The 20,489-nt window shown below is 37.3% G+C and overlaps 1 protein-coding gene across 3 annotated transcripts; it reads left to right on the forward strand.

Moving 5' to 3' along the window:
* The first annotated feature begins 27 nt into the window (after positions 1 to 27).
* TYW3 (tRNA-yW synthesizing protein 3 homolog) lies at positions 28 to 17,796 on the forward strand. Of its 3 annotated transcripts, XM_090269628.1 has the most exons (7): positions 28 to 294; positions 4,060 to 4,140; positions 5,454 to 5,552; positions 5,762 to 5,833; positions 8,398 to 8,531; positions 11,805 to 11,910; positions 16,761 to 16,878. In XM_090269628.1, the coding sequence occupies exons 1-7, from the start codon at positions 121 to 123 to the stop codon at positions 16,806 to 16,808; spliced, it is 714 nt and encodes a 237-aa protein (XP_090125754.1). In that variant the 5' UTR covers positions 28 to 120; the 3' UTR covers positions 16,809 to 16,878. The 3 variants fall into 3 exon arrangements, with proteins under 3 accessions (XP_090125754.1, XP_090125753.1, XP_090125755.1); XM_090269627.1 differs by lacking the exon at positions 11,805 to 11,910 and having other exon boundaries at positions 16,761 to 17,796; XM_090269629.1 differs by lacking the exons at positions 5,454 to 5,552; positions 11,805 to 11,910 and having other exon boundaries at positions 16,761 to 17,796.
* Positions 17,797 to 20,489: the final 2,693 nt, after the last annotated feature.

Genomic DNA, 20,489 nt, shown 5'->3' on the forward strand with positions numbered 1-20,489 from the left:
TTCGTAATGACGAGGAAATGAGAAAGTTTGGACCTTCTCGGCACCACTCGTTCCAATATGGCTGCCCCCAGGGGAACGCGAGAGCTATTGTGGAAGTACAGACCCTGAATTCCTCTTCGCATGGATTGTGGAGCCGAGTTCAGGAGATGGAAGGCGCAGTGTCTGAGCAAAGCGGACCTCAGCCGCAAGGGCAGTGTGGACGAGGATGTGGCTGAGATTGTGCAGCTCCTGAATGGGCGAGAACAGTTTTTTACCACCAGTTCCTGCTCTGGCCGTATCATCCTCCTAGACGGGGTGAGCCTCCTTTGAGCCCGTCCAGCGCCTGCCTTGTAGTGGGAATACCAGGAGCTCTGTGTCCACCCACTGCAGCACCCTAGTGCAGCCTGTTTGTGTTTGTCCTTCTGGTGGCTGGTCTCGATTTCTTTATTTATGGCAACTTAAGAGGGTGGATAGACTTGAATGTGTCTATTAATCACTTGGGTATCTTTTAAAGTACACATTCTGATTCTCTAGGTCTAGCCTGATATTCTGCTGAAGCTGCTGGCCTGGGAATGATTCTGAGTTTCTAGAGCTAAAGAATCTGATTTTCTGAATACTAAGGGGCTTGAGAAACTTTCCACCTTGGCGAAGCTGGAGGCTTCTAGCGCTCTACCAAATCCTTCATACCTGACTTAACATCACCATGGTTAAGGTGTTTACTACCTCCTAGCGGCCCACTCCATTATTACAGCTTTTATAATTTTTACATTAGGCCGAGAAAGTACAACACGGTAGTCGTCGTCGTCGGCAGCCGTCCGTCTCGAGAGACGATGGTGTAGCTTCTTAAGTGTCTATCTGCACCGCCGAGAATGGCTGTGCAGTCCGACACGGGAGTGACACGGCATCTGTCTCCTCCCGTGTTGAATTGACATCTTGCGATGACGCTGGAGTGTCCTCTCCAGTGGAGCTGAAGCTACAGAGCCTGGGCAGGGTGATATGGAGGGTCTGCTGTTGCCCATGCAGCAGACCCCCCCTCTCTTCGCAGCTGAAGGATCCAAGGGAAAGACGGAGTCGATACAGCTTGGCTTCAGGTGCGCCGCAGGAGTTGCCGGTGTTGACTACAACGTCAAACCGCCTTAGGGACTCCGGCTCCGGATTTTCTGTCGGGGTTTACTCCCTTAGCCTTTCCCCAGAAGAGGTATGCCGCAAGGCAGCGGAGGTTTTTTGGAGTCAGAGTTTTCCTTCTCTGATGTACCCTGACTGGAAGATCGAACCAGCGACACTTAGCTCGCAGGCCGACGCTCAATCCACTGAGCTAAACCAGCCAGGGCAACAACACGGTAGTATAGTGTGAGATAGTGGTCAAGCCCTCGGGCTTTGAAGTGATACGGCTTAGATTCTAACCCGGTTATGGGAATTGCTGGCTTTGTGACTTCGGGAAAGTTATCTAAGCTCATCCCCTCCCTGTTTCATGAGCTGAGGATAACAAAAGAGTATGAGCTTTGTAGGGATTTTCGAGGGGTGTGCTGCAGAAGGCTTACTGGTGCGCCGCAAGAATTTTTAAAACTGACCTCTTTTCCCTTTGGTTGTCAAATTAAAAAATGACAACAGTCAATAAAACAATAGCAGTCCAATGTGAATGAATCAAAATATCTATTTTTTGTTAGATCAGCAGTTTTGGTGTGCTGCAGAATTTTAGTAATTTGTGTGCCATGAGATGAAAAGGGTTGAAAATCGCTGGTGTAGAGAAAATGAGATAATTTATTTGAAACATTTAGTGTTGTGCCTGGCCCATATTAAGAGCACAGAAAAAGTTAGCTGTGTTTTTTTTTATTTTAGCATTAGCACTGAATTCAGAGCATGAAAGGCAGCACACACCTACGCTCCTTTTTCAGGTCCCTCACTGATCTCCCTGGTTCAGAGGGCCTATTTTTACATTGCTTCTATTGTCTTTTGAGCACTGGGACTCTTGCTGAGCTTGCTGTCTTTCTTCCCCCATTTCTACTACTTAAGGGGATTTCTGCGTTGCTTTCCTAAAAGGTCACTAAACTACAAATCTCTACCCCAAACCATGTTGCACGTTGTTAATAGATTTACCTTTCTAAAGCACAACTCTGTCAACGTCACTCATCTACGCGGAAATCTTTTATTTTTTTTCAATTTTTAAAAAATATTTTATTGATTTGAGAGAGAGAGAGAGACAGAAACATCAGCCTGTTGATCCATTTATTGATGCATTCATTGGCTGATTCTTGCATGTGCCCTGACTGAGAGATGGAACCTGCAACCTTGGCGTATGGGGTTGATGCTCTAAGCAACTGAGCTAGCCGGCCAGGGCTTACGCGGAAATCTTTTGTTACACATTTTTTTAACATCAGCATACCCAGACTCCAACTCTAGTACGTATACCTTTCAACCCTGTTTCCTGCTCTTTCTCTTCATTTTTATTTGCTAAAAGTGAAATATTCCTTTTTTTATCTTATTTTTACCTACCTTTGTCTTTGCTCATAAACATGAATTGTTTTCTCCCACCTCTGCATATACATAAGGCATGACTACCAAAACTTCCCTTCCACCTGAACACAAAAACGCATTTGGAAGTAATAACTGCTTCTTCTGAACTGCTTTAGGACGTTTTCTGAACCTCTTTTTATTTTATGTATTCTCATACCTGCTATGATATTTATTTTTACCTTGCCTTATCTCAGAAAGGATTTGGATCAATTTACAAAAAGGCAATACAAGAAGAAGAATTAAGAATGGAAATATCTGGATAAAGGGAATATCAATTAGATGAAGCTAATGATGACATTAATTCCTAAAACATACAACTAGATTCTAAATCTAGAAGTGGGCTACACATTTGGTTCTACAATTTAGAGCACCCAGCATAAAATCAGATACAAAAGTCACTGAGGTTACTGAATGAAAACAAACCAGTTATTGAGGACAAGCTCAGCTCTTCCCATTACTAAGGCCAAATAGCAGTCTCCTGTGTACCCACTGTGTGAATAGTTACTTTGTAGAAGCACAGTGATTTAAAAGTGCGTGTGGTTTCCTGCTGCTTTTTTCCATTATCCTTAAGGGTAGGATCTGTGTATACCCAAAGTATGTAATAGAACTCTACAAATAAACACTCCTTCCAGTTAATAAACAAAGAATCCGATGTTAAATATTTGCGTTGTTGAAATTTTGACCTTTTAGTTCTAGCTTTGCCCTCTGGAACTACATGTAAAGTCTAATGAAGAGGTCACAGATTTATGCCTCTAGAAACTAGGGACATATTATAAAGGTGTGAACAGCTCAGGTGACTGTGAAAAGTGGTAGGGATTGTGACAGCAGTGCTTTTTTACAGAAGTAATTCAGTTGTTTTGTTTTGTTTTTTAACATTGTGCTAAGTAAAACAGCTCAGGGACAACTCAACCCCTTGAGTAAATTCTTTCCTCTTGACAAAATCATGACCATATTTTAGACAATATTAAGTTTTTTTTACCTTGGTAAACACATTAAAAATTTTTTAATTTATTTTTTATTATTATTTTTTTCAATTATAGATTACTTTTAGTATTTTTGTGTTAGTTTCAGGTGCACAGCTTAGTGGTTAGACAATAATATACTTTACAAAGTATTCCCCCTGATATTTCCAGTAACCATCTGGCACTATACATAATTATTGCAATATTGTTGAGTGTATTCCCTATGCTGTACTTTACACCCTATGACTATTTTGTAGCTGCAAATTGGTACTTAATCTCTTCACCTCATACCCAATCCCCCAACTCCCCTTCCCCTCAACTCCACGTCCCCGCTGGCAACCACCAGTCTGCTGTTTATTCTGTTCTTTAAATTCCACATGTAAGTAAAATCATATGGTATTTTTCTTTCTATTTTAAGCATTTTGGTTTCATTTTTGTTTTTTGTTAATGTTACCCAAAAGCCTTTTGAATTTTTCTCAGTAATACTTAAAAATCACCACTTGTGATTATTAATTTAAGAAAGCCTACCATATATTATACATTGTACTTAATAGTTTTATAAATATATGATTAAATTAAATTATGCTATTTTTTTTTATTTTAGAGTACAGATGGCTTTGAGGTTCAGAAACAAAACTGTTGCTGGCTACTGGTTACACACAAACCTTGTATAAAAGATGATGTGGTAAGTTTTTATATATAAACGTAAAGAAATAAGCTTTTTAATTCACAGTCACTTTAAATACAGATGAAAACAATTGACTATGCAAGGTGATGTGTGTTCATAATTATAGTGGGTGAAGATTATTCGTAAAGCCTAAGGAGAGTTGTAGGACCTAAAAGTAGAAATATGTATGTGAGCATTACTACGACTGCTCAACAAAACACATCCTCTTGGTCATAGCAAAGAGTTCATGGACATTGGACACGTTGGATCCAAAGATTAAATTTCATTTCTGCCATTTTATAACTCTGCATTCTGGTACAAATTATAGAAAGAAAAGGGAGAAAGGGAGCCAGGAGTAAAGGATTAGCCCTATCTATATATTACCAGCATACTGATGTAAATAAATTATCCGTTACATACCTGGATTGCTTCTTGAAAATGTATTTATCTGTGCTAGATTGTTTAGTTTCCTAAACTGAAATGTTTAGTTGAGCTAATACAAGTGTGTATTAGTCAAGTACTTACATTACTGATTCAGGTGCTCAAATGTTGCCTTCAGAGGACTCATTCAGCATCCATCCCCTTGTTTGGAAACTAGTTCTCTGCACATTTGCCCTTACTCTCTTCTGCTGTGGATTATCTTTGTGGCAGGAAAGGTAGCTACCAGCAACCCCAAAGATCTATGTATCATTCCCAAAGAAGGACTCTGGATAAACTGCTAGTTAGGTGTCCTCCCTCTGAGATCAGTTATTCTCGCCAATAGAATGGAATGCTATTCTTGATCAGACCTAGGCACTGGGCATCTTTGATGTTATTATAGTGGAAATGATGAGTTGACAGGGTCATGATTTACAGTCCCATGAAAATGAAACGGAGTGAAGGAGGGAGTCTGCTGCCCAGGGGTGTTAGGCATACAGAAATAACAACTACCTTATATAAATTCCAGCTCATACCTAATAATGCTTGTGTCTCAAACCTTAATCGAACAATGGAGTATTTAAACAGACCTTCTGGTATAGTCTTTACATACCATATTCCTTAATGAAAAATCTGTTATGAAATTAAATATAGTAGTCACTTTTTAAACATTCTTGGAAAGAATGACGTTGAAGGTATATGGGAGAATTAGAAATCACGTCTTTTAAAAGAATAAGCAGATTAATAAATTTTTGGAGAAAGAAGACCAAAAAAGCAGAGTGAAAAGATTTTTTCAGAAAAAGGGTGCTGAACGAGTAAAAGTTCCTGGGGAAAACTGAAGTTACATATCAAAATGTCACCAAAGAGGAGGATCATGTATTTGTGTCTGATACTAACACTTTTCCTTTATTTAGATTGTAGCTCTGAAAAATGCGAACGGTGATGCCATTTTGAAATTTGAACCCCTTGTCCTTCATGTGCAGTGTCGGCAGTTGCAAGATGCACAGATTCTGGTAAAACTTTGTAATTATACTTGAAATTATAGGTATGTGGATAGATTTAATTGAGCTTTAAAACACCTACCAAAAATTAATGTGTTAGTTTAATCAACTAGTTTTTAATTTAATTACAGGTTTGTGGTTGTATGTGCTTCTGAAGTTTGTAGAGTTTAACAATTTATCTGATTAGATAATCAGAATTTAACAAATTTATTTTCTTTCAGCATTCAGTGGCAATAGAGTCTGGTTTCAGGAACTCTGGCATAACAGTGGGAAAGAGAGGAAAGACTATATTGGTAAGATACCTTTTGGCAAAAAGAGTTCTTTGAGCATGAAGATATCCAGATTATTGAAATAACTTACACTTCTACTTAGATTCCTGCCTTCTGTCTCTCCTTACTCAGATCTTCTTGCCATTCCCTTGCTCAAAAACCTGCAGTGACTTGTATTTTTCTACCAGGCAAAGTTCAGAGTGGGCAAAGTCGAGAGCTGTTAGATATATGTTTGAGGTCTTATTTTATAGTATCGTAATCTCCACTTTTAACCTCATCCTCTGTGCCCTTCTTATTCTACATAATCCTAAATTAATAAGCACCGTGGTGTCTGGAAGGAGTCACAGATACAGAGGCTAAAGTCCTCTACACGAATACTGTCTGGCCCCCGGCTATGCTATATGAACTTGGGCAAGCTCCTTAATCTCTCAGGGTCTGAATTTTCCCAGCCATATCAGGAGTGCAGCAAACTACTGCCCTCGGGCCAAGTGCAGCCCACAGTGGGGCCAGATTCCACTACACACATTTGCTTAATTACTGCCTAAGTTTGCTTTTGTGCTACAGTGGCAAAGTTAAGTAGCTGTGACATACTGTATGAAAATGTTTACTATCTCTCCTTTCTCAGAAAAAGTGTGCTTACCTCTGGACTGAATTATCTCTAAGGCTCCTCAGTTCCACATCCTCTCTGAGTTTTCCTGGCCAAGCCACTCCCTAGTGATTTTGCCCTGATCTGGTTTGCTACAGTATACAGTAGTCCCTCTCTATATCATGGTTCACTTATTGCGGCCTTACTGTGTCACAGGGTTTTTTAAAATATTATATTTAATTATTTATCACGGATTTTTCACTATGTCGTGGGATTTTGCGGTACTGTATATGTATGTTGTTAAAGTTACGTAGGTTTAAGAGTGTAGAATATGTTTAAGAACGTAAGTAGTGTTTATAAAAGTGTGGAAAAGGTTTATAAGGGACTGGGAATGGTTTATAAGTGTGTGGGAAGGGTTTATAAAGCCTTAAAATATATATAAATACTAAAATAAATATAAGGTTCCTACTTCGCGAATTTTCATCTATCGCAGGGGCATCTAGAACATAATACCTGCGAAAAGTGAGGGAATACTGTATACTGATTGTATTTACTTTTTGTCATGGCATGTATTCGCTCCTGAATTAATTTCAGATTGTCCTCCATTCTAGCTCCCTAGACTTTGCTATTTTCTACCTCTTTTTACCAAGAGCCTATTTGACAAATAGAAGCGGCTTGCAAAAGAAAACCCCTGTAAAGCATGACTGAATGGAAAAGCAAACCTCATGGTACTGGTTTGTGTCCCCATCTCATTCCCCACTGCATTTGGTGGCCCAGCAAGAACAGAGCCATCCTTCTACCTTTCTCTGCTTTGCCTTCCGTGTTCACTTAGTTTTAAGTCCTTTCATATCTGCCTCTAATTTCTCACACCTGAGCCCACCTCACCAAGCCCTCTGTCACTGCCTCTACTTAAGTCCTTGTCCTCCCTCACCTCAGTCTTTACAGTGGTCTCCTGACTGGTCTTCCCGCTGTCCATCTTTAGTTCCTCCAAACAATACTGTTAGAATCCCCCCTTTTGAAAAGTCAGGGTCTCCAGATATTTTCCCTGATATTCAAGGCCTTACCATTTCCCTTATTTGTGCTAATCTCCTGCTGGCATACGTACACTCCAGCCAGATAGAAAACTATTAGTTGTTTCCCAAATATGTCATGCTCTTTCATGTCTTCATGACTGTAGATAAGTTGTTTCTCCCCCATTTTTACATCTGGTAAAATTGCACTTACCCTTTAAAATCCCAACTCAAATGCCGCCTTTCCCATAAAGCTGACGCCTATCTCAATTAGTTGTACCTCTTCTACATTTCCTTAATGTTTTGTGTTTGTGTTATAATTTTTTGCTCACTGATAATTTCCTGTTCTAAAGTGTAAGCTTCTGAAGGGACCATGTTATATTCATCCTGTATCTTCATACCTTACAGTAGGGCCTACATTACAGATGCTCAGTAAATTTTCATTGAATTAATTTTTATTCCTCATAATAGTTTTTCTTGTTCTTAATCCATATCGAGTGTTTGGATTTACTTGTAACCTGTTGACTGTTTCATCAACAGAGTTACTAAGATCGGCCCTAAAGCGCTGAAAAAGCAGCCACTTTGTGGTTTATTGTTGTAACCAAACTGTGCTCAAGCAGCACTAAGAGGCTCTTTCAAATCCAGCCCATTTTGATTTTCCCTTGAAGTTTATATTGAGATTTCATTTCTTTCTTTTTTTAAAGAGTGTGTTAAAGCTTTCTAAGCTTTAGTGAGATTGAAACTGTTAAAGTTATTGGATTCTTTGATATTATCTGTTTCTCTAAAACACAATGTATAGCATAACTTTCTTTAGAAATGACTATATGATGTGAAAATCCACTTTGTTTAGCTAAATTATATCAAAGCATTAACCTAAATGCTGTCATGAACTGAACTATGTTTAAACAGAACCCTGACCAGGAGTTTTCTTTAGTGACGTTTAGTGTCTCTAGTACATAAGTCATCGTATCTGAACTGTCTTTTTCTTGTAGGCTGTCCGGAGCACACATGGCTTAGAAGTGCCATTAAGCCATAAGGGAAAACTGATGGTGACAGAGGATTATATTGACTTCCTATTAAAGATAGCAAATCAAAAAATGGCAGAAAACAAGAAGAGAATTGAAAGGTATATTAATTGGATATTTCCATGTTATTTTAATATGCCTAGATCATCCTTGAAAATATTAATACACGCCATCTTTAACGTATGTTCCTAATTGCTTTTCTGTCTGTAGCTTTATCATGAATAATAAAAAGATGATCAGAGCAATAGAGGAAAGTAGGCCAGACTGTAATGGGTAGTAAATGGAGCATAAGCTCCATGGAGGACAGCAAGACAAACGGCTGTTGGCAACAGACATAAAGGAGAGCACAGCCACTCAGGTGAGAGAGCCCAGTAGCCACGGGACTGTAACTGATCGAGGTGAAGGCAGCCGTGGAAGAGGTACACGTTGCCCCCTGGAAGTGGCCTGCTGGAGACCAGAATACCTAGAATCTCCTTTTGAGGAGGATAGACTGTTTAATTTTTAGCCTGGTAAATATTTTACACCTCTGGTGAGTTTAATACCCATCTATTATCATGGATTAGATCTAGAATTGCCAGAATTGTCCAAATAATAGGGATCATAGCTATTAATTTACATTTATACTTCTTCTATTCTTAAATTTTACCTCATGGTAGATAAAAACCCTTACAGTGCTTTCTTTTTTCATCTCTTTCTAAGCATAGTTTTTGATATAAAGAAGTGACTGTTACATTGCTTTTCTTATATAAAGATAATGCCACTGACCTACCACCAATAAGGTCTACATGTCTGAGTTATTCAAGTGGTGATGGCCAACTTGACATCATTTATAATTTCTTTTTTCCCGTCTCCCTACCCGCTTGGCTACCTCTTAACCAGTCAATCTCTGCCCAAGTGACTCTGGAATCATTCTTCTCCCCCCATCCTTAACTGCAGTATTAGCTTGTCTCAGTGTAGAATGCTTCTAGCATGTCTCCCTCCTAAGCCATTCTTATCACTGTCAGAATCCTGTCTGTAACCGTGGCTGCTGTGGCTTAGTGGATTGAGCGTCGGCCTGCGAACCAATTGTCACTGGTTCGATTCCCAGTCAGGGCACATGACTAGGTTGCACGTCACGTCCCCAGTTATGGGCGCGAGTGAGAGGCAACCGCACAGTGAAAAAAAAAAAAAAAAGAATCCTGTCTGTAAAATGCAAATTTTGTCTGCTTAGAATTCTTTAACGCCTAGAATTTATTTATTTATTTATTTGTCTTTCTATTTTGTTTATTTATTTATTTATTTATTTATTTATTTATTTATTTATTTAAGCAGCTAAGGCCAGAAGTGCCAGTGGCAGCAGTGTCCATGGTGGGAAGAGGTAGAACTGGGCTCCAGAGCTAGACTTGAGTTCAAACCTAGGTTCTACTACATACTACAAGTCACTCAAATGTCTTGGCTTCATTTTTCTTATTTCTAGGCAGGGGTAAATACTTATCTTAACAATTTTAATATACATTCAGTATCATTTTTATAATGACTAGCACCGGCATGGATTCTCAAGATAGGATAGCCCTTCCCCTTCTTCAATGACATATATAGAGAATAAACCAGTAATAACATCAGTATCACTGTCCAGGCTTTCTCAAGCAGGGCTCCTTATCTGAACAACAGAATTTACAAAATTATTCAAGTGATTGTCTCAGTTCTCCCAACAATGGTACCATTCCAGATACATTGAAGAGAAGTTAATTTATTGTATACAATGGATGTCTTAGGGCATTAGAGCTTATTTTTCTAGCAGACCCGTGGTTGCAGAAAGCCAAGAGGAAACATTCTAAATTATTGATTTCAAGTAAGCAACTGAAGAGCACCCAGCCACTCCACCAGACTATAGAGTTTGAACTATATGTAGGTACTTATTTTTACGATTCCTAAAGTTTACATTTGTTATATAGTATTCCAATGAGGTTGTTTGTTAAAACATAGGAGGTAGCAAGCAAATCAGTTTTTCTGTTTCCTTAGTTGAATTTCAACAAGGTTATAAATATAGCCCAAGATCAAGTAACTATACACCTGGTGAAGTTAATTGAGCCACAGCCACCAACTACAAAATCAAATTATGCTTTAAATCCATTGACTCAAAGATATGTTTTGAGATTATAGTGTGTATGCTGCTATCAAGGGAGCCATGCTCATCACATAAAATCAGTGAAAAATTAAAGAAGGGTAAAAGTGTCTTAAGATACTGATTAGAAGATTACATGTGAATTCAGAAAGGCTGTACAAATTAGGGAGCTCCTTTGGGAACAGCTGTACTTTCAACCAAAAGCAGAGAGTTACTCTTATGATGTTGAAAAGTGAAAAAATAGTAAATACTGGAGGTGATGAATTCTGCAATCAGACACTGACTACTAAAATTGGTTTTTCATAGGACCAAAATTTCACAATTAAAATAGTTATAATAAGAGAATTTTTAAAAGTCAAGGTCCAAATGAGACATTTCCTGCAAATATGAAAAATCAAAGTCAAGGGGTAAAATATTTTCAATAGAAAAAAGGTCTTGTTTGTGTCAACCAATTCCCGAACCCACTTCTTAGTGGAAAGAGTAAGATAATTTTATACCTAATAATTTCTAGGTAAAAGGAAAATTTGGAAATCTACTTATGAATTACAAGAGGAAGACTATCTTTGATTCTGTTTATAGGCAGTCAGGCTGACTTGAGTCAGGTAAGACCACCATTTGGCTATGAGTGCAGTGAAAGTACTCATGTTCTTTTCACCAACGGTGCAATAAGAAAATAAATGTTCAATAAAGTACAGAATAAAATGGCTGAATATATTGGTACATAATATTGTTGATAAAAATGAAGCAAATTGGAGAGGAAAGGTAAATGAATCTATTTCCAGTGGTTGGTTTTTTGTTGTTCTTTTTGTTGTTATTATTCCTTTTTCATGCTTAAATATGCATAACAAAACTTATTATTTTGAGCATTTTTAAATGTACAGTTCGGTGGCATTGAGTACATTCAGTAACCACCCATCACCATTATCCATTTCCAGAACATTTTCATCGTCCCAAATTAAAACTCTGTACCCATTAAACAATACTTCCCCAGTCCCCAAACTCCTAGCCCCTAGAAATTACTATTCTGTTTTTACTTTCTATGAATTTTGCAATTCTAGGTACCTCATGAAAGTGGAACCATACAATATTTTTTCTTTTGTGTCTGGCTTATTTCACTAAGCATAATGTCTCCAACGTTAATCCATGTTGTAGCATGTATCAGAATTTTGTTTCTTTTTAATGTTGAATAATATTTCATTGTATTTATATACCGTATTTTGCTTATCTATACATCTGTCAATGGACGTTTGGATTTTTATTCACCTGTTAGCTATTGTGAGGAATACTGCCATGAACATGGATGTACAGATGCCTGTTTGAGTCCTGCTTTCAGTTCTTTTGGTGTATACCCAGAAGTGGGATTGCAGGATCATCTGGTAATTCTGTTTAATTTTTTTAAGAACTGCTATACTGTTTTCCATAGGAACTGCACCATTTTACATTCCCACCAGCAGTGAGCAAAGATTTTCTTTTCTCAGTGTCCTCGCCAGCACTTGTCTTTTTTTCTTTTTCTTTTTTTTTTAATGGCCGTCTGACAGATGTGAGGTTATATCTCATTTTGGTTTTGATTTGCACTTCTTTGATGATTAGCGACATTGAACATTTTTTTATATACCAGTTGATAAGAATTTTCTTGTGCCAGGCACAGAAAATAATGATTAATATATCACTGCTGCTTTCCTTCCTGTTTCCCTTCCTTCTTAGCTTCCTTCTGGATTTCTATTACTGTTCTATCTGTTGGTTAAATATTGTTCTCCAGGATTCTGTTCCTGGCCCATAGCTTCAGCTACTTCCCTATATACTGGTAGGTCTTCCAAGTCATGGGCCCATATGTCCATTAACCAGTTGAACATATGTAACTAAAATACCCATCAGTCTTTCCTTAATATCTTTCCTAACCTAGTCTCAACCCCATAGCCATTTCCTTGGTTCAGATTCATATTACCACTTACCAGTATCATTAAAGTTTATGCCTCAGTGCAAAACAGAAATATGAATCATATTGCCTTGCAATTATTTATTCACATGTATAATTTTTTTCCACTATAATGTGGTCACATTGAAAATAGAACACATACACATTTAAAATATCTCTTCTCCTTTATCTTATCCTAAAGCCTTACATAATGTCTGGCTCATGGTAGAAAACCAGTAGATGTTTACAGAATTAATCATAAACAATAAAGGGAGACATATTGAGTTTCCCAAAGGTAGAGACGGTTTCTTATTAATCATTACTTTCTGTGTCTGGCACCAGAACATGGTTAATAAATATTTATTAAATTTAGTTAACTGACTTTTTCCATCAAAGCCTTAAAATGATTATTCTGGAACACATGTAAGATGGCTTAGACATGGAGTGAGCAAGATTAGGCTCTGGTTACATAGTCCAGGTAAAAAGGAACGGGACCCTGAGTAACAAGGTGAACAAGAGTGATATTACAGAATATGAACCAAAATGGCAACAGATTAGAAATGGTAGAAGAGAAGTAGAAGTCACGGATAACAGATGTCTTAGACTTCTCAGAGTTGCTAGTCTTATTTTTAAAAAGGGAACTAAAGCAGGTAAATAAGTTACACCTTTCCCTATATACTGAAAATCAGAAAGGTAAATAATGTAAAGTGAAAATACATGTTTTATATTCTGATAATCCTCCCTAGATATCCCTTCCCCTCATTTTTCCTTTCATAATACCTCATCCAGCCAGCTTTCCTTTCATTCTTGCAATTCAGCCAAGGCTTTGGGGTTTTCCCAAGAGCTTTTCATGATCTTCTGGAGCAGAGTATGCCCAGTGTGCTCCCATTTTATCTTGCCTTTCTCCTTGCAGGCTGAATGTGTCATTACAGCTCTGCAGCGCTCATCAGAGCCTGAGCTCCTTGAGGGCACAGAGCATGTCTCTGAGCTCTGTTCCCAGCCCCTGAGACAGGCTATCACACACGTTTTTAAATAAAAATGCTAGAACTTAGTTAAAATCTAAATGCGTAATATTTGAAAATAGCCTTCTTTCTTATCTGTGAATAATGGGAGCCTAAAAGGGTATGAAATTCTGCTTAGATTTTATCAAATTTTCATTCCTATTTCAGAAGCCAAAGAAATATAAGCTTTCTATTGTAAGGGGTCCTGTAACGGGCGGAAAAACAAGAATTCATCTTCACAATGCTGGCCTGAAAAGTTCTCTCATCAAGAGAACTGAGTACAAGTTGCCCTATGGCATGATGATCTTGACTGCTGAGGTGAAAGACAATTTGAGTTTCTCTTGAGGGGAGAAAAGAAACAGTTACCTGAATGCACCCCAAGCTCTTTGTGTTGCCTGTGAGAGCTGAGAAAATTACCCTTTGAGAATTGGACTTTAGAATGCTGTGTAAAGGGTCATAGAATGAGAGGAGAACATGCAATTGGAAAACAAATTTCTGACTTAATGTATACGATAGTTTCTCAATGGACTTTTTAAAAGTTCCCTTAAAAAAGGAAAAGGAGAAAGTATTTGTCGTTTTCTTGGTTTTGAGTACAAAAGAGTCTCTTCCATTTACCAGTTGTTTTGTAGTACCCCAAGGATGCAGGTTTGAATTCTTATGTTCTTTACTGGAAGATTAAAGCAAGCCACCTATTCCTCTTTAATTACCTTTTTGTGTATATGATAAGATATTTTACATAAGTTATTTATTTTGTGTTCCTACAAGAGCAATTTAGTCTCATCTGTAATTTTCTAGGAATAGAGCATAATCCAGAAACAAAAGATTTGTCTACCTGAGTCTAAAGGGCAGGACTGGGTGGAGAACGATAGAAGGTGAAGTTGCTTAACATGGGTAGCCTATTGTGATCAGCAAAGGGCTCTTCACACGTTGTGTGGCATACTTGATTCATGTTTCAGATAAAATGAATCATTGGATCATTTTTTAAAGCTATTCTAAGTAGGCAGTTTGGAAGATAAGAATAAAACCAGTCCTTAAAGTCATCCAAGATGATCGTAAGACTAGAGAGAAAGATCATACCAAGTGTAGAAGGTTTCATTAATACAAGGGACTGAACAATTTTGGTAGATGACATGAGGGACAGGTGTAGGGACACGGGTGTAGGAGGTTAGTCTTAACAAAGTCTTGGTGAACCAATTACATTCTGACCTCATCTCTCAACCCTGTGGTAAGTGGGATATGAAAGAATAAGCAGTCTCCACTTAAGGGGAACACAGGGCAGATGGTATCTTTGTGGAAGAGCCAAGTTTCAGTTACGGATGTACAGGGCCATTACACGAAGAGGTCATTAACATGGAACAGGTTTTAAAAAATTGCATGTCAGTTAATATTTTTCAAAACCTTTTGCTTGTATCTCTTACTGTACAGTTTTGCCTTTTACTATACCTCCCTCTGAGGTTTATTCATTGAAGAAATGTCTATACGCATGCATTATACGTCAGGCACGGTGCTGGGTGTCAGTGTGTAGAGCGATGAGTGTGTACGTTCCCGCAATACGGACAGGATATGTAGTGATCACGTTAAGTATGTATTAGAATTGTGTGCAGTATTTGGGAATAGGTAGATGTCTTGGGTTTCGGGGGGAAGTTTTAGAGCCTTTGCAAATAGAAGTAAACCTGTTCATTGGATTAAAAAAAGAAAATTGGTCCAAATGGCAATCGATTCTGTAGATGTCAAGAATTTCCTGTCGTAGTCTCAAATTATAATAGGATATATAAGCATGACAAGATCCCTACAATGGCAAGAAGTCCCAACCTCCAGACCAGTCTAATTCGGGACCTTTTTTGCTCAGTAGTTGTTTTTTTCACTTAGTTGGCCTATTCTTAGCGAGTGCGTCAGCATTGTACTGCATGCTATGAATATAACAGAAAACAAGATAGATGGGGGTCTTTGCTCTCATGGAGTTTATAATTTATAAAAATAGTCGTTATAGAGAACTTACTCTGTGCCAGGCACTACGCTAGGTACTTACATATATTGCCTCTGCCCTCTGACAACCCAGCTAAGTACAGGATAATACCCAATTTTCTAAATGAGTAAATCGGGATCAGGGAGTTTGGAATTAGCCAGCCCAGCATTCCCAGTACAATGCTGGTATGAAGCACATGCGACACACCGTGTCACCTTGATGCCTTCAAACACATGCCGGAGGCTACTGTGTCAGGCAGAGATTCTTGTTAGCTGTTGATGTGGGAGGAGAAAAAACATGAAGCCCAGTTTTCAGGGAGAACATATTAATTGTATCACAAAATTAACACTAAAACTCCAGTAGAAAAATGAGTAAGGAAAAGAACACTTCACGTTAAAGTCAAAGAGCTAGTGCAAAACATTTCAATTTCACCTGCAAAAAAAGAAATGAAAATTGAAATAAGATACCATTGTCACCTTCCAAATAACACGTTTTTGATGGTAATACTTAACATGTGGGTGAGGTGATCTCTCAAGTATTGCTGTTAGAAGCATATATTTTAAACATCTATTCTGGAAAACAGTATTTTTCAAGAACCTTAAAATGTTTATACCATTTAACCATGGAATTGCACGTCTAGGTATCCTAAAGAAAGCTAGAAATTTAGATCACATTATTTTCAAAAATGTTTGTCACATTGTGTATATTAATTAGGGAAAATTTGAAAATAAATTACGACCAATGTAGATGATGATGCTATATTATGATTAAAAAGTGTTATTAGTAGATCATTTGATAATGTAGAAAATATTTTCAAGGAATATTAAATTTGAAATACCAGTGGAAAATGTGTATGTAATATCACAATTGCGTAAAAGACATGTGTGCACATATAAATACATTAATTCAGAATACATTAATAAACTGGAAAGAATAAAAATATTGAGTGACTATTTCTAGGTAGTTATATAGAAGATCTGTATTTGTAATTTCATATATTTTTAAATTCTCTAAAATGAGCTATTACATGTATGATTTTTTTATAAATAAATTTTTTTTTTTTACTTTCTTTGTTTGACACCTACATGTGAAATAGAAATTGAGGTACAATAGAAATTGTCAAGAGGTGATTCCAACTCAGTTTTTAGGACTGTTCTTAAGTGAAAACACAGTTTTCCCCTAATTAAACAATAATAAAAGCAAGAAGCATATTAGTTGTTTGAGTCGTTTCATATTTTAAGGTTAATGTGAGACATCAAATTTATATAATTTTTAAGTTCTAGGTGTATTTCAGTCATTTGGTTTCAAGACACTGATATAACGATAGTACTTATTTCTTTACAGGTTTTACAACTGCCTACAACATGCTTTGGAAAGACAAACTATTACTAAGTCACATCACAAAGAGAAAGTCAACGAGAAAAATAATTCATATTCTCATAAGAAAAAAAGAAACCAAGAAAAAGCACATGACACATGTATTACTAAAGAAAATGATAAAGAACTTGAAAATGATGATGTAGGAATCAGTGCTACTGTCTTCCCTGAAGATTACTAAGATTTGGTTCTAAAGTGTCTTTGGTAGAATAGTTTCTACTAATTATTATAAAGCTGCTCTTTATATGAGTATTTTTGTTGAGTGTATCAGACATTCAGAAAAGCAAGATTTAATTTATCTCTATATTTTAGAGACACCCATCTTATAAACGAATACCTTTTTAAAATAGCTGTATATAATGTTTGTTCAGTACAATCCTTAAATCATAGAAATTTGTTACAAAAATAACATTATGATTTTTTAAAGTTTTAATTTCTATTGCAGAGCAGGAGAACTGTACTACCCTTTCAAGAGAACCTGAACATTAGGAATATTTGAATAAAAATCATAGCAACATTTTACTTATTTTTAACTTTGAAAACCTCAGCCTTTAAAGGCATGTCAGAGTTTGCCTGTTGCCCTGGAGTCCAATGACAATTATTTTTTTCTCTTTTAACCTTGTGAATAAAACAACTGATGCCCTTTTTGTTCACTATAAAATACTTGAACTGTCGTTTCTCTTTATTTTCATAAACCAGAGGTTGTCGCTGGTACAGTCTCCATAACAGTGAGCATAGTTTTTCACTAACTCTGTTCAGAAATGATAAGATACCAGGATCTTAATGGAACAAATGTGGTGTGGAAAATTGCAAGGAGTCAGAAGGCTGGGGTTTAAGTTCTGACTGCTACACAGGTGTTGGAGGTCCTTGGGCAAGTCACTATTTTCTGAGGGCTTCCATTCTATATAATAATTGCATATTGACTGTAGGAGTTGTAACAGGATCAAGTTAAATAAAAATGTGGAAGCAGTAGAAAACAGGCCATTTTGCATGTATGTTACTATTTTCCCATTTATTTTCATTTTTATTTTTAAGTTGTATTTTATTGATTATACTATTATAATTGTCCCAATTTTTCCCTCTTTGCCTTCCTCCACCCAGCATCCCCCTCCCCTCAGGCAATCCCCACACCTTTGTTCTTGTCCATTGATATGTTTGTAAATTCTTTGACAACTCCATTTCCTATACTGTATATTCCATGGCTTTTCTGTAACCACCAATTTGTACTTCACCCCCTCACCTCTTCACTCATTCCTCCCAAACCCCCCTCCCATCTGGCAACCATCAAAACATTCTCCGTACTCATGATTTTGTCTGTCCTCCATCTAAACCAGAAATTCTTGAACCTCCTGTTTTCATTTTAAAAGGAGATGCTTTCACACTGTATTTTCAGAATATATCAAATTATAAAAATATTTAAAGGGAAATTACTAGTCAAGAACTAAAATTATAAGAAAGAATACCAGGATGTCAAATAAGAAACATAAGGTAGTAAACATTGAGTTGTGATTTGTTCATTTCCTAATATTTGTATAATTTTCTTAATTATATAAATTAGATTTGCATCTCAGTGTTGCTTTCTGACATATTTTGTACTCTCATTTTAAAAATAGATTGACTTCATAGACACCTGTTGTCTCCTGAATAAAATCATGAGGGATAGTGTTCAGATAGCTCTAAAGTTATTGTGAGATTCCTTTGCTCTCTTTTCTGTGATAGTTCTGAACTCTTTTTTGCCTTTAAAACAAGATACTAATATTTACTTTCCCAATTTGTTTTAGTATTACTACAACATTTAGAAATACTTCTCTGTTTCCTTGTTCCAGAAAGACCATCCTCTGAGTCTTTGACCTCCTCGCCATATTGCAGCTTTGGTGCTGTTGACCACTCTAGAATCCATGAATCTGCCCTTTGGTGGGCATCCTGAAAGCTTGTTTCTAAATCATTTTCCTGTTTATGGCGAGTCTGTGATTTTTTTTTTCTCTCCAACCCTTTAACAGCTTTCAACATCTATTGCACTTTAGAATCATCTGTTCATTATGAACAAATACAGGAAGGACCTGAGAATCTTCCAGGGCAGTTGGCATGGGTTTCTGTTTGTTTGTTTGTTTGTTTTTTGTGGGTTTTGTTTTGTTTGTTTGTTTGTTTTTTGAGCTCCCAAGTATATACTCTGGTTTCTCTTCAAATTGCATAAATTTTTCACCTTTTAAAAGCTTCCAAGAAGTTTAATTGTAAATAAAGGCTAGTAACCCTGTGAGTGTTCCCAAGTTTCTGTTCTAGCCATTTCATCCATTCCAGTAGCCTTAACTTTTGAAAGTGACTCCCACCTCTCCTGCCCTGACATAACTCCTATGCTCCAGTTAATTGCTGGGCCTCTTCAGTAGAGCTATTACTCTCTAAAAGTTTCCTTTTGTTAGACTGTTCCTTTCCTGGTTCTTTGACTTTTGAGAGCACGGTTTTGTTGACTTTTTTTTTTTTTTTCAGTCTTGTCTGAGCCCATTGGCAGTTCTGGATTGCCAGTGTATCCAGTGCCCAGTCTGGGATGTGCAAGGTCAAGGGAGATCCCAGGGAACTCCCCACTGTTTTGCTCTTTAGGTCCTGAGAGCCCTAGCTGGTCCTCCTCTCTCTCTTCAGCTCTCAGTCATCTTACATTCTTTACATAATGTTGAGTTTTTAGTTGCACTTAGTAGGAACAGGAGAAAGTATATATACTCTATCTTCTCAGAATTGAAGTCTGTATTTCTTAATTATTGATAATGTCACATGTTGAGGTATGGTTGAGGACACTTTGGTACCCATCCAAGTTGCTCCCATCTCCTAGCTTGCATGCCCAGTGATGAAGTCTTGTAGTCCATGGTGGAGGTTGACAGGTGTTTCCTAAACAGGCTGTGCCCAGAATTACCCAGGGTAGGACAGAACATGGAGAGCTGCATTCTAAAACACTGACTCCTGCATTCTCCCCTGTATCTCTCAAGCTGGGATCTTCAATCTTCAGGTCCAAGAATCTACTTTTTTAAACTCATCCAAGTGATTCTGATTAAATTTGATCTCCCTTTTAGAATCCATTGTTGATAGAGTTAATCCTGAAGACATTGAAGAGGAATTAAAGATTTTTTAATACAAAAGGAACATGTTTAGTTGTTGCAATGTACCTATGTCAGAAGCTGTATATACATTATGGAAGGGTAAGCAGGAGCTTCCAATATAGTCATCAGTGAAGTCACTGTCTCTATCCTTAGGTCTAAGGCTGTTGTCAAGAGGAATGGCAACAGGTACAGCTGTGTAAGTTGAACTCCGCACAACTCCAGGAGGGGTCATTCCCCATTAATGACAGTATGAATGACACTCTGTGAACTTGTGCAGTGCACATTCTCATATACTAAATATACAGCAGTCCTGCCAGAAGGGAATTTGGCCAGGAAAGAAATCTTATAGTCTTAGAATGTCTGGAACATTTCTTCTAATTTAATGAATAGAATATGGAAAATTTTGCAATGCAGGTACATGGAAAGTAGAGAAATGATTTAAAAATAAGCCTTACATCTATAGGAACTATGGAAAAAGTGGTGGGGTGGGCCTGGGGAAGAGTGTCCTATGGTGGAATGACTTTGCATTTTGCTGTTTAGAAATATCTTGAAAGGGTTTATAATTCATTGATTTTCCTTCACTCATTTAAATTGATTCCTGAGGAACCTA

Source organism: Furipterus horrens, unplaced genomic scaffold, assembly GCF_987537825.1.
Source record: "Furipterus horrens unplaced genomic scaffold, mFurHor1.1.pri manual_scaffold_3, whole genome shotgun sequence".
In the NCBI taxonomy this organism is placed as follows: Eukaryota; Metazoa; Chordata; class Mammalia; order Chiroptera; family Furipteridae; genus Furipterus; species Furipterus horrens.

Excerpts from the sequence above, each read along its gene's own strand:
- TYW3 (XM_090269627.1), top strand. The coding sequence starts at position 121 with ATGGATTGTGGAGCCGAGTTCAGGAGATGGAAGGCGCAGTGTCTGAGC. Across the intron at positions 295-4,059 it reads GTATCATCCTCCTAGACGGG|AGTACAGATGGCTTTGAGGT; the intron begins GTGAGCCTCCTT and ends TTTTTATTTTAG. Across the intron at positions 4,141-5,453 it reads CTTGTATAAAAGATGATGTG|ATTGTAGCTCTGAAAAATGC; the intron begins GTAAGTTTTTAT and ends TCCTTTATTTAG.